General features: G+C 48.4%; 1 protein-coding gene across 18 annotated transcripts in view; it reads left to right on the forward strand.

Annotated features, from left to right (window-relative positions):
- The window catches only part of FBRSL1 (fibrosin like 1), a 397,085-nt gene that overhangs the window by 361,945 nt on the left and 19,611 nt on the right, over nt 1-15,529 (forward strand). For 11 of the 18 annotated variants that reach the window (XM_072350967.1, XM_072350977.1, XM_072350971.1 and 8 more), the window contains 3 exons: nt 8,962-9,358; nt 10,436-10,689; nt 14,596-14,831. In XM_072350967.1, the coding sequence (XP_072207068.1) occupies nt 8,962-9,358; nt 10,436-10,689; nt 14,596-14,831 (887 nt within the window). Of the gene's footprint in view, nt 1-8,961; nt 9,359-10,435; nt 10,690-14,343; nt 14,832-15,529 lie in introns of all 18 variants that reach the window. The other 7 variants (XM_072350969.1, XM_072350970.1, XM_072350976.1 and 4 more) reach the window with 3 other exon arrangements.

Below are 15,529 nucleotides of genomic sequence, written 5' to 3' on the forward strand. Positions count from 1 at the left end.
TCACGGGTGGCCTTGAGGGCCCACCTGGTAGGAGCTGAAGGTTGGGCTTCCACAGCATCCAGCAGTTGTAGGGGGGCCTCTGTAGTGACATGGGGCTCGGGAGGCTGCAGGAAGAGGAGTGGAGCGGAAGCGTTTGGGTTTATAAGACTCAAGTGAGTCTTTCAGGCTTTGTGCACAACCGGGCTGGAATTGCAGCATTGCACCATCCAGCACCCTCCACTGGGGAGATTTCTTTCCGCAGTCATAATTCCTGATGAAAGAAGAGATTCAAGTGTTCCTTTTCATGTAGGGTGTGACTCCACTGCAGAGCAGAGCACAGAGTTCCTCTGCTAGACCTTATTAGATGCCAGATCTGACATTATCCTCAAGCATTTCCGGCACCAGAGTATTTCCAAAATTTCTGCTGCCCATTGAAGAATTCACACTTCATCAAGGGAGAAGGCTGGAAGGAGCTTCACAGCTGCATTTTGCTCATGCTGAGATCATGGCAGAGCAGCCTGCCTTCTGCAGTGCAGGTCATAAATGAGCGCACTTGTTCCTTTCCTTGCTGCGCACCGAGCCGCTCTTCCCACTTTGAAGCTGAAGACCATCATTCCTCTCACTTTCCACCCCAAGCACACCCAGAAGCTGTCCTTACGCTGTTGCATTCTCATGGTTTGTCCCCTGTTGAGCTGGGGGAGATGGAAACGATTTTTCTGAACACAGAGATGCAAAATCTCCCAACACGAGGAGCAGAAACACAGTTTGTAGGCGGGATTCAACACCGCGTGTGCAACACCATCCAGTTTTCTTGATGTTTGTAGTCAGTGTTCTTAAAGGAATAATGGACCTTTTTCAGTCTTAAAAAGCAAAGGGCCATTTGTGGCTTTCTGCATGCTGTTGGCAAACCTTTTTTTGCTGGTGCTGTGCTTGTCAGTAGCTGTATTTATGCATCGTTCTCTCTGTGAATTAAAATGTTGAGGCAGCTCCTGACATGCTTCCTCCAGCGCATCCTTTTGGAGTATTTGGTTGCCATAGGGACTGAATCCAAAGGGCATACACCATTCACATAAATGTTCCCTGATTAACAACTTGCAGCGTGTCCCTTAAATATTTTAATTATCCACGATGCAACTTGAAACGCTGTTGAATGTATTATCTGCTCATTTCAGGATCTTCGTTTTTCTTAAGCTGCCACTGCAGTAGCTGAAAATTATGACCATGTGAATAAGAGTGAGGTGGGAGACGTTACTGCCTTGCAGGATGATCTGTTCTTCAGATTCTCCTCATCTTGATTGTAGATCTTCAGTACCATCAGTGGAGAAAAGGTGCTGCTACCTCAGTGCCAGGGAGACAGGAGCAGTGTGGCACTGGGCAGAGATGGGGCTGCAGGGACGGGGAGCATGGAAAGCATTGGCCTCGCTTGACAGGCACTGAACCTCAAGCCTTGTTTGCCCAAATTATAGGTGTATTAGCACTAATGTGACAGCAGCTACTGAACTGTGAGAGCTGGACTTAGCAAATAAGTAAGATGGGATTTTGCTGATTTGTGTGTGGTCAGTCACTCCTTTCAGTTCCTGTTTAGCAAAGTCACCTTGGAGCAAAACTTTCCATTTTCACAGCTCCAGCCATTACACTGGGTGTGGGGGCTGGTCAAGTTACCCGGAGGTTTCCTTAACAGCTCTGTTTGCTGCCCTTTTACATCTTTCACTGCTGACTTTCCTGAGCCAGAAAAACAGCTTTGGCACTTGAAATGCTGATTGCACACAGGCACAATAGGGCTTTTTCTGCAGTTTTCCGACATCCAGCACGGACCACTGCAGGCTTACATCCATTAGAAGCAATTACTGCTGTGCATGTTTTCCTTGAATACCTGAATGGCAGAGTTTAGCACAGAGCCCCCTAACCAGAGTAGAGCATGTGCTGAGGCAGGGGTCTGGCAGGCCTGCAGCAGGTGGGCTTGGTTAGAGGGCTCTTCCCTTGGAAATGTTGGTCTATGCGGGGCTCTCCTCTGCCCTGAACAGCCTGGTTGAATCCTGAATCTATCTGGGGGCTGAATTTGGATGTGTGTATTAATGGGTCTGTTGTGTGCTCTATGAAATGATAGGAAAGCCAACCAAGAGCCCAGAATTTGATGGATGGGGGTGGGCTTTGGTCATCTCGAGCCCAGAGAGCAGCTCTGTTCAGGAGACATGTAGGACGCTGGATTTTGAGATGGTGCTTTTTGTATCAGCTATGCATACCACATTCCAGAAAAGAAATCCCAGCGTGGATTGATCTTTCAAACTCGTTACAACTGCCGACCTGTAGAGAAGAGGAAAATTGTTCTCCAGGCCATTTCTGCTGCAGTGGGGAGCAGCCGCCCTCCCCCCCTCCTTTTGTAAAGCTGTGGGGGTGTGGTGATGGGGAGCTGTGGTGGGAGCTGGGTGGTGAGGTCCCTGTCCCAGTTTGGTGCCGTTCCTCCATAGGAATGCTCAGTGTTGTGCAGGGCTGCTGGGCACATCCCCAAGGAGCTGGTGAGGGAACAAAGCAGAAGTGCAGTGCCCGTGCCTGCAGCCTGAACTGAACTCATCTCGATTAGCTCCCTGGCACGAGTCCATCCCCACTTAATTGGATGCCAATAGCTTCCCTAACAAGGGGTGATGGATGGCTTTCCGGGACCTGCTCGAAGGGGCAGTGGTTGGAAACAAGGATGCGTGCAGAAATATGGCTCTCACCTGGAAAGGGCGTGAGTGGTTCCCCTCTGCAGTGCATCCAGGCAGGCACTGGTGATCTTCCAAGGCAGGGATGGGAATTTCTGCAGCCCTGTGTGTGCTTGGCTGCTTGGGGTAATCATCTGCTGCTCCCAGCAGAGATGATCTGGTGCTAGAGAATGTTCTGCCGTGCCTTGTTCTGGTTTTGGTTAGCAAACGTGCTTTCTCAGCCAGCCGCTGATTTAACTGCTCTTGGCTGGGGGTCGGAAGGGTCATTCCCACTCCTTCAGAGCAGCCTCCCTGACAGATTTGACTTTAAACGATTCTTTGGGTGTTTGGAGTTCTCTGATGTCATCCAAAAAAAAATCAAAACCTTTGTAAGACTGTGCAGATGAAACAAAATTGTTGTCTTAGCCCACACAGGGTATTATGCAGCCTGGCAGATCCCTTCCTTGTAGCAATAAGAAAAGGATTTGGCATTTAACCTCTTGAAATTAAACCAGAGTGTGTACTTCAATCTTATCAGGGCTTTGCTAGAATAACAAATTGTGAAAAAATGTAATCGTGTCTCCAATGTGACCTTGGCAGATCTGCCTGTGTGATGTGAGGGAGATTAGGTAACTCTGAGCAGATGTCTGCTTATTTGGAAAATAATAGTTAGAAAATCTTTTCTTCCCAGTTTGTTTGCGCTGCCCGGCAAGGATATGACAGAGTTGTGGCCTGCATGGAGCTCTGTAACGAGCTGCTCCGTTGTGCTGAGCGGTAATTGCTCCTGGAGGTTTGAGCTATTGATCTATTGGCGGGAGGTTCAATCTCAGCGTAAAGACCTGTGTTTGTGTTTTAATTGGAGTGATTAATAACTCACTCGCCGGCTGGATGGGAATCGACGAGGATTTGAAACAGCAAAAGTAGTACTTTTTCTCCTATAACGTAGTTGATAGTTTATTATTTGTGCTGGTTTGACTAATTAAAATCATAAGCTCGCTTGCTGTAGAACATTTCTGCCTGTTTAAAGCTTGATCTGGATTTGGGCTTTTGTACTTGCTTGCTTTCATGTTTTGAGGCCTTTTTGCCTTCCTAATAGCTTATTTGCCTTGCTGCTTGTCTGTCGCTCCAGTCACACATGGCAAGAACAGCAAAACAATACAAAAACACCCTCGGTTTGTAACTGCCAGGTTTAGTAACAGCCCGGCCCAGGGCTGGGGAGCAGCCCCTCCGTCACACATTTCTGGTCATCTGCTTAGGAGCAGCACTGAAGGGATTTAACCCTGCAGTGTGTGATCCACCATTATAGCCCTAGATTAACAGCCTGCATGAAACTTTCAATCTCATTACAACGCCAGCATCCACAGTAGGTGCTTTAGCTGCAAATCCAGTTTCAGCTTTGCATTGAAATGGTGCCAGAAGCAGCATTGCTAGGAAAATGCAGTGTGACTTACTTTGGGGGATTAGAATGGTGATCCTCCTCCTTTATGCACTGGCCCCAATCCTTGTGTTTGGCACCCATCTCCATTCAGCTCCTGCAGCTTTGCAGTGTCGTCACGCATGCTTACAGCTAACATGCCTGGATAGAGCATGGAAAGCTCCCAGATCTTCAGGAATAAAACGTCCCATTAAAGAACCATAAAGCAGCAAATCACCGCCAAGTCCGTGGGTCTTTATGTTCTCCCTTTCTTGGGGAGAGAGTGAAATTTCCCTGCGCTGCAAGCTGCCACAACAAAAGGTCTTATCTGCGGCTCGGGCTGAGGCAGACGTTTAGCACAGGGCTTTTTTTAACCTTCTTTGTAATGTGCAGAGCGCAATAAGCTTTCTAGTGAAAGCACAGATGCCTCCACCAGAGTGCTGGAGGCAGTTCCAACTGGCCACGTGTCCAGTTGGGTGAGCCCCTGAGCCGGCTGTGTGAGGAAGCAGGGCTGGGGACCTGGGGATGCTCGAGGTATCTTGGAGCTCCTGGCAGCATTGGCATCACTGGGGGATGGCAGCCTGTGCCTGAGCAGAGCCATTGGAGGCCCAGGGCTGCTCCACACACAGCCAGCAGCCTGCAGCCCTTCGCTCTTGGGAGCTGCTGGCTTCGTGTTCAACATGTGGGATGCTGTTCTTGTCGTGCTGCTGTGACAGCAACTTGAAGATATTTTACTCTTAAACTTGGGTGCTTCGGAAGGGAGAGGGAGGGGGGAAAAGGACACACTTGGAAGTTAATTCTGAGGACCGGGCTGACAGCTTTTTGCCACTGTTGCTTTCTTCTCGTTTGAAAAGCTGAAGGCTTGTTACAGCCCCAGCATACAGCAATCTAGCAGGTTAAATGACTTGGGCAACACAGTTTATTAAAACTGGCAAGTGCTCGCTCCAGTTCTCTTCCTGATAGTCAGGGCTGTCTGCGAGAGTAATTGATAGTGGCAGCTGTTGGGAGGGTGTTTCAGATGGCTGCGAGATGACTTGACTTGACAGACAGCTTGGTACGAAGGAACCGAGCACGGGGCTGGAGCTGGCTGGGCTGCACGGAGCATCCCACCATTGCACATCATGGCTGGGGCACGGGTTGGAGGCCAAGCTGGGGTCAGAGCAAGCTACGATAATTGTCTTGTGTCTTAAATAGCACCACCTTCCTAAAACACAGTGAAAAAGCCATCCGTGTAAACGCTGAAGTCTGCTCAGGCTGAAGAATTAGCACTGAAATACTGATTTTTCACTCTGCCAGCATCAGTGCTATCATTGCCAATGCAAAATGCTTTCACTCGTGCCTATCCGTGTTGCACACCCACAGTGCATTATGCAGCAGTCTAAAAGCTCTGTTAAAAATAATAATAGTAAAGCTTTTGCTGAAGCTCGTTGAATAAGTTACTTTGGTAATTTCTTTGTTTTGCTGTACTCTGCACGGTCGTGCTGTTCTGCAAAGATCCCTAATGCTGATGGTTCAAAACTCATCTCTGGGACTCATCAACCAACTCCGAAACACTCAGCCTCTTGCCACATATGTCCCTGTAATTCCTGCAGTGATGCTTTTGCAGCTTTTCTTGCTGGAATTTTAATATGGAGCAGGGTTGGTAACAGCCAGGCTGGCTTCTGTCTGTTTGCAGGGATGTGTACAGGGGGATAGATAGGCTGCAGATGGCGGTGCTTGTGTTTCTTGGGAAACTGCCATTGGTAAAGATGTCATTGATGGATGTAGGAGAGGAATTTCTTTCTCGCATCGCCCCATCACCCTTGCTGTTTGAATACAACGCAGGAGACTGCAGAAAGACATCTGAATGACTCCACTTTTCTTTTCTTCCAGAGACAAAGGAAAGGCGTGCAGGCAAGATTAGATTTTTTCCAATCACTTTGTATGTGTGTTGACAGTCCCCTTTCAGCAACAACCGGCAGCTTGCAGAGAGCGAGAGGCAGGGCTGGAATTGCCATTGCCCTAAGTACTGTTTGTATAACACAATAACTGCTTATTGGAGTCCTCAAAGCAGCCTTTACATGTTTAATCCCTTGCACTTGAGCTACTCTTAATCAGCTTGAAAGCAAATTCCTGTAACAGAAAGGTTTAATTTGTGTGGGGGACTTTCTGTATGGTATTTAGCCTGCAATGCGCTGTAGTTATGCGCAGGCAAGCGTGTCACTCTGTACTGCCCTGGGGATGGGCAGCATGCATTTATCCCAGTGACATTTCGTATTGGGCCCACACTGATGGTTTTCAAGGTTCACTCCGTGCCTCCCATAGCATCCTTTTTGTGGCACATTCAGCTGCAGTTGAATTTGGGCTTCAGCTTAACGCTGCACGTTTCCAGCAGCAGTTCCTAAAGCACTCCACGCTTTTAAAAGTGTTTGGAAGTTTTCATCTTTGCTGATCAACTGAGTTGGGTTGGGACGTAACACAAGACTCGGGAAGGCTGGATTTTTGCAGTGCTGCAAAGCACAGCTGAGTTGATGAAGGAGGCAGGAATGCCTCATCTCAGGCTTGTTTGATTTTCTTCTTGGGGCGGCTTCACTCCTTCCTTCTCTGTCTCTGGCACTGGGTCATCATTCATCCCAGTAAAATCGTATTCCACTGACTGCTCACTTAAGAAAACCTCTCAATGGAAGAAATCCAAAGTGTTTGGTTAGAAAATAAACAAAGTTGGCATGCTGGAAAGGGGTAGCGCTCTGCATAGTGGAGAATGGCAGATGTGATCCGGCCTTCCTGTAGCATGGCTGCAGCATGAATCATTGCAAATGTCAGATTTCCTGCGAAGGGATGAGCTGAACTGACATGCGCTCGGGTTTAATTAAAGTTGAATTATTAGAGCTGACTGTCAAGTCTTAGGCAAATTGGCTCAGCCTGTTATCATTAAACATGAAAATTACTCTAGGACTTGGTTAAAATAAACACGTTTTTGTCTCTAGAACTTCGTGGTGTGGCCTGGTAGGGCCATGCTTTTGTTAGGGTGGCTGTGCTGCATCTGTGCAGAAGGGACTGGGTTGGGAGCTGTGGTACAGAACACTGAGAGTACCCCAGTGAAACCTGGCCCAGCAGCATGGAGCTTGGGCATGGGAGTGCCCAAAAGGCCCCATCTGGGTATTCTTTCATTGGGTGGTTGGTTGTTCTGAGAAATGGAGCACAAAAGCAACTTGGCAGCGGGAATTAGGCACGTATCCCTGACACTAACTAATACCACCAGGCCAGTGGATCCATTCAGCCAGCGAGAGAAAACTGCAAGTGAGAACTAATCCTGAAAAGGTGGGGAATCAATACCTAAAGCTGGTCAAACAGCTGCTTTTAATGCGGGACTTTATTGATTCATTTTGGATCTAATTGACTTTTTACTCGGATAACATTTGTGGTGGCGCTGTGTTTTGAACATACACCCATTAGTTTGCATTGCCTATAATTACAGGATATGAAGTTAAACTCTGTAGGAGGAGGACTACCGGATGCAGAGAGCTAATAGGCTCTCAGGAAACCTATGGTCAGGGATGAAACCCAATTGCTTTTAATGGGTAGCTCCTGGAAAACAGTGGGATTTGCAGCTGTGAGTACACTCACTCTGAGATGCAGCAAGTGGACCCATGGCTTAATTAGGCAGTGACAACTTTTTGGTTGTCAATAATAAAATCTGAGGCAAATTGACAAACGTAAGGTGGCATTACCCAAAATACTGGCAAACGAGAGCAAAGAGGATTTGATTTTAGAAAGAAATTTCCCTAAAGAAAACAGAGTGTCTGTGATGCACAAACTGTCCCTTTGTCTGACGGCAGCACCAAAGGGGCCAAAGCTGAGGCAGCACGGTCCTGCTCCATGCAGGCTGCATAGCAGACCGTGTGTGCTGCCAGAATTAGCTCCCTGTGTGTGCTGTGCTATTTCCACACCTCCTACAACAGGAACTGACTCCGTCCTTTGATGAGACGGGAACATTTCAAAGGTGGAATTTGTTGGCGAGGGTGTTGGGAGCGTGTTAAGGAATGTAGGTAGCATCTCCTGGGCGTCTGCAAGCCAGCTAAATGCAGTCAGCCCCAACACCTTCTGGTGGGCAATGACAGCATGCACCCTACCTGTCCAGACAGGTCAGACACACAAATAACTCTCATTCTGTAAGCTTTTCTTGTGGCTGTGTGTATGTGTGCCCTCAAGGACAGATTCTGTTGGAAAAGGACTCCTGTAGGAGCTGAATATCATTCATGTTGTTCCTTTTGGTTCTCTTTGGCTGTTTGGATACTGTTCAATCTGAAATATCTGTTCCTTCCTTCCTTTTCCCATTTCCTTTCCACCCTTTTAATCTGTTCTGCTGCAAATATCCAGAGAAGTCTCCTCCCCAGAGGCCAGGTGGGCTTGTCTTCAATGATTAGTGCTTGGGTCATGGTGCCTCGTGGCTGGGGTTGAGCCTCAACACAATGTAGATTACCTTGAAAGACTACTAAGAAATTGAAGTGCCTTCATGATCAGATTTGTGTTCATGAGTTTATTATTGGCCTTAAATCTGACATTGAGCAGGAAATCCTGTAGCAGTAACTTGAGACATGTTCACACTCCTACTGTACGTAGCCTCGGGGCTCTGTAGAAGTCACCAAGCTATATGTTCTTTGTAGTATGGATTCGTTTAATGACACCTCAGTCTTCTACACACATGCCAAGGAGTACTGGCTAACCAGTCAAGGACAGGGAAGGACAGGCTCACAAACACATCCATCCTGCAGCAGCACTGCTCCCACGGCGCTCCCACAAGCTGAGATGTGTCTTGGTTTTTTTCAGACGTATGTTCTACCCTACACCAGACAACCGCAGCCCTCTCAAGTGTGTGCCTTTTGTTTTTTCTTGTTGCTCCATAAGGTCCCACCTTGAATGACAAGCCAGAAGCAAAAGCAGCCAATGTCCCAAAGGTGTCTGGGCTAGAGCGGAGCCGGGAGCTGAGCACCGACGTGCCCTTCACCCTGCCTATCCCCAGCCCCCAGCCAGTAGCTGCCGTTGTGACTTCTACTTCCTCAGCGCCCACGTCAAGCGCCAGAGCGAGCCCGCTGTTGAAGAAGGAGCCCGTGATTTCAGCACCAGCACCACCAAGGCTCACACCGCAGCCACAGCCTCGGCCTCAGTCGCAACCTCAACCTCGGCCGCAGTCGCAGCCTCAGCTGATTCCTGAGCTTCGGTCCCAGCCTCCCAGTCACATCCCTCCGCCTCTCAACTACCAAGTGCATCACCAGGTGGCCCACAACGGACTCAATAATATCAGGTAGGAGGAAGGGACGCGTCGAGCTTGTTTCAAATGGGAGATAAATTCAAATGGGAGTGAAGCCACGAGCGCGTTTCCTGTCTGGGTAACATGCTCCATGGTTTGGATATTGCATTTTCCAGCTGCGCTGGCTGGGTTGTCCACCGTGATAGATAGCTGCATGTGAAACATGGTGATGAACTCCCATTCTGGGAGGAAGGCATGTGGAATTGAGGGGTGCCTTGCCTCCCAGACCAGAGCTAGACTAGTTAAACAGGACCCAAAAACTGATTTTAAACACTGTGTTTGGCTGCACAAGGGTCAGTGTATGACAGAGAGCTGCTGTTGAGTTTATATTTCACTGAATCCTGCATACTTGGGTTCTGCTTTTGTCTAACCCTGTAAATGCCCCCATGATAGAAATGATTAATAATATCTCAAAGTCTTCACGAGATCTCAGAAATGTGAAACTGCAACAAATATTGCTATTGTGGGAATTACAGTAAATAACTGCAGTGATAATTCCTTTCAGCCCACAAAATTTAGATCACTCGCAGCAGAGTAATACTAATAAAAGAAGATTTAAAATACAGATTTATTATGAGGATAATACATTAACATGGTGTGTGTTTGCATGCTTGTGTGAGTATAGCTGCACGGTGTGAACAGCAGATAAAACTCAGTGCCCAAATCACACGCTCTGCAGCTCTGTACACCCAGAGTAACAGAAGGATTTGGAGGGATTGCACTGTATGATCACAAGGACACACTGACCGCTGCAGGTTCATCAGAGGGCCAAATAAAGGTGCAAAACCCAGCAGTGTCAGTATCTCACAGATAGCTCTAAGGGCTGTAACCTGCTCAAGCAGCAGAAGAAATGCTGCTCTGGAGAGGAAAAGCTTCACTAATATTTGTTACTCTCTCCACTGACCTTTAAAAAAAAAACAACAACCAAATGTAAGACTGGGGAGATCAGTGTTGTGCATATGGTTGTATTGTTTCAGGTAGTGTATTGCTGGTGCTGTTTCAGTTTTGTTGTAACACGCTTTCTCTCTCTTTCTCTCTTCCCCTTCTGCCCCTGTCTTTTTCTCTCTGCAGCCGGAGCAGCAGTGCAAGCAGTGCAACGAGCATCAGCATCCCGAAACACCTTCCTCTCTCTCCCCAGATTCCTCCGCACCATTCCTCCGGCCCAGCCCTGCCCCTCTCCATCTCTAATCTTGCTACCTCGCACTTCTCTCTCAGATCTCAGACCCAACACCAGCACCATCCGGCCATGTTCGCCACCCCACCCACGCTGCCACCTCCACCAGCGTTACCTACCAACAGCCTCGTGATACCAGGTCACCCTGCAGGTAGGTTCCCTTCTTCTTCAAGGGCTGATCTGCCATGCATGCACTGGGGGGTGTTGAGAGATGGGCTAGCTGGTGGGCAGCTAAATATAGTGACACGGACACCTCTGCGGGCAGCACGTGCTGGTACTGTTAAGAGGTAGGAGACCAGGACAGGCTTTACCACTAGAGAGATTGTAGAGACAGCAATTTAGCTTCCGTAACTCTTCAAAATGATTTTTTACCCTAAAAAGTCTCCTCTTCAGAGCATGAGTTATCCAGTGTGGTATTCCACAGTCACCTGTTTGGAGTGTTTGTGCATTAGCAGAGGTTTTCCATTTAGTTTGCTGTTATCTCTTTCCATCTCCCCGCCTCTAATGAGGACTACTGCTGCTAGAACTGGCTAAAAAACAAACAAGGCTTTTTTCTAGTCAGCCCAGAAAGTTGTTCTATTGGGATGACACATGGGAGACCCCCACGCTCATGCCCTGCTCTGATCGTGCAACAAGCAGCGCATCCTGCCAGCAGAGCAGCATCCTGCAGCAGCACCAGCTCCCTGTGTATCCAAGGAGGCCTGGCCTTTCTTTGTGAAGCAGAGGCAGCTCAGCTGTCAACCTCTGCTGTTCAACACTCACTATCTTTGCATCCTTTTAAAATGTTTTCTTTGTTCACCACACCCCAGTTCCATTGTCAGGCCTGCCCTAAATGCCCTCTTTATAGCTTATCCATTAGCCTACAGCTGTCCCTGGAAGAGACCCTGGCAGCAGGAGACTTCCCTCTAACTTTCACTTGCTGGGGCCTCCTTTTGATCTGGCATTTGACTCTACAGCTAGCTCAGCAGGGATTAAACAGGACAAGCATTTTGCAGGAAAATGCATCCCATGAAGCCAGTTAAAGGAAAAGAGAGAGGGCAGATTTGCTGCCGAAAATTCTGGTGGTTTTGCATCCCCTTGTTTTTCCTTCCAGGAACTAAATAATGTGTCGCTATTTAGAACTGCTTCCTTAAATGAGAGAGAAATGTGAATTGGTCCAAAGTGAGCTCTCAGAACAGTGAAAGGCAAGAGTGCTGTGGGTTCCTAGCCAGGAGCGGGACCACATAGGCCAAAGCGGCTGGCTTTCACAGGCCCTGGCACTATCTAGAATTTCAACTACTTGGCTGGGAAGATGTTGGCAGCACTGTGGGAGACCTATTCATTGCTTCCCCTGTTTAAGGCAAAGAATTGCTGCGATGGAGACGTTGAAAGAATTGCAAAAGGAAATAGCAGTGTGCTCGCTAAAAGCATGATACTGCAGTCACTGAAAGCAAGTGTGTTTTCACCATTAACTTCAGGAGGTGCAAGATCAAGTGACCTATTCACATTCAGCAGCTTGCCAGGAAATGGTAACAGTCTTGTTCCTACTAAAAGGATTTCTTCTGCAATTGAAGCTGGAGAGGCCTAAGTTAGTGGAGGGAAAGGTCTGAGTGTCTAACCCTGCAGACAATGAAATGCCTCTTGTCTGCACTATATGAAATGCTTGCAAACTGGCACATCATAAAATCAATACCGAAAGAGCTGCATATCCAGGAGCTTCTGTTGTCATTCACATAAAACCTTCTTAAAAACAAGTGATGTTGTTGAGTAGCCTAGAGAGGTAGGAGCCAACTACCACTTGCAGCATGGTCTGTGCTGTGCTGTTTGAGCGTATGTGTGCTGACAGTAAATGCACCACGTACAAGAGAGCGTGGAGCTTTTAAGTCTCCTGTTAGTGTCTTTTTATTTCCCCTGCTTTGGAAGAAAAAGTGTTCTTCCTTAAAAGTTGCTTTGGCACGCTTGTCACCCTTACCAAGAACACAAACAGATCACTAAGTTCCTGCATTCACTGATGGTAAAAGTTCGGATCTCAGAATAGCAAGAATGCCCTTCTGGTGGCTCTTCTTCCTCCGAGATCTATAGCTTATGCAAGTAACTTAGGAGCAGCCAGCATGTGGGCCTCCTGTCAAAGGTCCCAAGAGTGGCTCCAATGTATGACGCAGAGGAAACATCAGTCTTTGTCTCTTCTCTGCTGAATAAGGGGATCTAGCAGCATCAGCAGGACTGACCCTTTGCTTCCATGCCCGGCTCATGTGTGCACACTTAACAGTACTGTCTGAGCATTCCAGAGCGTACTCCCAGCTGTGTTCTGCACAGCCAGGCCCATGGGGCAAGGCATTGCTGGCAGGCACAAGAACTGAGTTCTGACTTAACACTGCTCATTGTCTCACAGAGCTGGGTTACTACTTGGTAGTCCTATCTTTACTATGGAGAAGCCACTCCTGCAAGTGCCACGCTGCTTCTCCAAACATCTGTGGGCCTCTTCTTGCCCCAACAGAAACCGAAACCACAGGACGGGAGCCAGCTACAGATCTATCAAGTCTGACTTCAAGTCTCTTCAAAGAAATTGAGTATCAGAGCACTCAGAACTGCCAACTTGCTTTTATCTCTCCCTCAAGAAAAAAAACAGAAAGTGGATTATCTTGACGCTAACAGAAAGATTCTGTTTCTTTAAGTTGTGCCAGATTTAAATGCATTAACACAACACACATGAAATTCTGTTCATATTCTTTAACGATGCTAGGTTTTAGTCCTAAGTGCTCTCACCTGTTTTTGAGTAGAGCCCAGTATAGACTCATTTGGACCAGTGCCTGAGTCTTCAGCATCACAAGTATATGTACTTTCTGCTCTCCATTTCTGTCCATGCGTAAATATTATTAATACAGAATGTGGCAATGCATGGTACCTGCTCTTAGCAGCACATTATAACTCAAAAGCAAATCAATTAGGCATCCAAAAAGTGCATTCGAAAATGACTTTCAGTGGAATATATACTTCCAAGTGTCAGAGACCTTGAAATCCTAGATCAGAGTGCCTCTTTTTGAAGACCTTAATGATGTCAATTTAGAAAATGATTTAGATACTTCTAGTGGTGCTCTAAAATATTGAAGTCAAAGAAATGCCCATGGAATATGCAACAGTAAGCACGTGTATCCTTTTGCCCCTTTATACCCAACGCTGCCATTTAGACGGGGTCTGACCATGGGAAAAGAGGGTCAGTGTAAGTTCAGCCTCCAGGAGTCAGTCAGGAATGGGTGCCCATCACCTGCAGCTCGTGGCACAGGTTGTGCACAGCTTACAGAGCACCTGGCGTGCTGGATGCCGGCTGGCACCTGTCTGAAGCCGTTAGGCAAGATCACAGACGGATTTAATTGGCACCAGCGGACATTTCTGGGCAGGCGGACATTTGTTTTGATGCTCCTCAGTCACGTCATTTCTGAAGGGCTGGTGCCTCCATTACCCTGCAGTACATTCAGGGTTGGTGGTCGCTATGTGCAGGGGGAGGTTGGCCTGCAGGGAAGCGGCCATCAGAGGGAAGCGGCAGCGCAGTGCCTGCTAGCCCCGCTCGGCGGTTTGTCCTTTAACTCCACGCGTGTCAAAATGTGCGCTGTGCGTAGGGCTGCCGGCCACTCGCTGCAGTTGTTCGCCCCTGGATGGTGACAGCTGGCAGCAAACAGGTCGGTGCGTTCCCGCGTAGGGGAAGGGCCGAGGTGGGGTCTGAGCAGCCCCGGGGTGGGCAGCGGGGGGGGATGCGGGCGGCTGCTTGCTGAGCCCCGAGATGATGTTTTCTGCTGTGATGACTCATGGTGTTCTCTCTTGTCTTTAGATACCAGCCTGTTGATATCATTCAACCAACCAATCATGTATTGCCAGCCTCATTCGGGGATTCTGATTGGTACTTTGTCACAGGCATCTCTCTTACCTCCACCAATGAGTCCTCACGTAGAAAACCACCACAGCATGACCTGCAGAAACAGGGAATGCCAGGTGAATATTGACTCTTTCTCCTCCATCTTTGTGGTACTCACAGGCCCACGGGCCTCTGTGTCTTTTTTTTTTCTCTCTCTCTCTCCTCTAGATCACGAACTGCTCAGGCAAGAGCTGAACAACCGGTTTTTGGTTCAGAGTTCGGACCGGGCCGCTGCCTCACTTGGCCCGGTGCCGCTGCTGAGAGCGGAGTTTCACCAGCACCAACACACGCATCAGCACCAACACACCCACCAGCACACATTCACTCCTTTTCCATCCAGCTTGCCCCAGACGCCGCTCATGCCGCCCTCTGCACCTCCCATGGTGCGTACCCCAGCCCAAAATGTGAGGATAAGTAGAGCATCTCTGGTCAAAAAGCCTAACCCACTCTTGTCAAAACAAAACAAGTTCCTCTTCCTTTCAGCCAGGCGTGCTGTCCCTGCCCCCTCCCACCAGGTCCCAGGGACAGACCCAGCATCCCCAAGGGACCCCGTTCCATCCCCCCAAGCCCCAGGTGCCCCTGGCTGCTGCCCACGAGAAGCCTGGAGCTCCTGCACCTCCCCTTCCTGCTGTCCTTCTGGGTGCTTCACTCCCCCACTTCCCCGCCACCAAAGCACACCGACAAGGACACCGCTAAGCTGGTGGCCGCCATTACAGGGCACGTCCCCACGGCTGCGATGCCACCCGCTCCCACCGCAGCTCAGTGTCTTCTGTTTGATGCAAGTGTTGTCCCTCTTCCTCCTAATCCCCAAATCTGTATCAGTTTTGGCATTTTTATTTGGTCACCTCGACAAGCACTAAGTTGTGCGTGGCTGGTTCATTTGGCAGAAATCCTTTTGGCCTCCTAATAAGCCTCAGCCCTTTTCCAGTGAAGTGGCACAACGAGGCTTTGCTGCAGCTGTTATAAAATTGTTAGAGATCTGCCACAAATGGGTTTTGTCAGTGCTTTAAAACACGCTCTCCTTCCATTTCTGGCAATTACTTTGTTAGATTGAAAGAACAAGGTTCAGCTTTTTTCCCCTCTCAGTTTCACACTGTGTGTA

The sequence above is a fragment of the Excalfactoria chinensis genome, chromosome 16 (assembly GCF_039878825.1).
Source record: "Excalfactoria chinensis isolate bCotChi1 chromosome 16, bCotChi1.hap2, whole genome shotgun sequence".
In the NCBI taxonomy this organism is placed as follows: Eukaryota; Metazoa; Chordata; class Aves; order Galliformes; family Phasianidae; genus Excalfactoria; species Excalfactoria chinensis.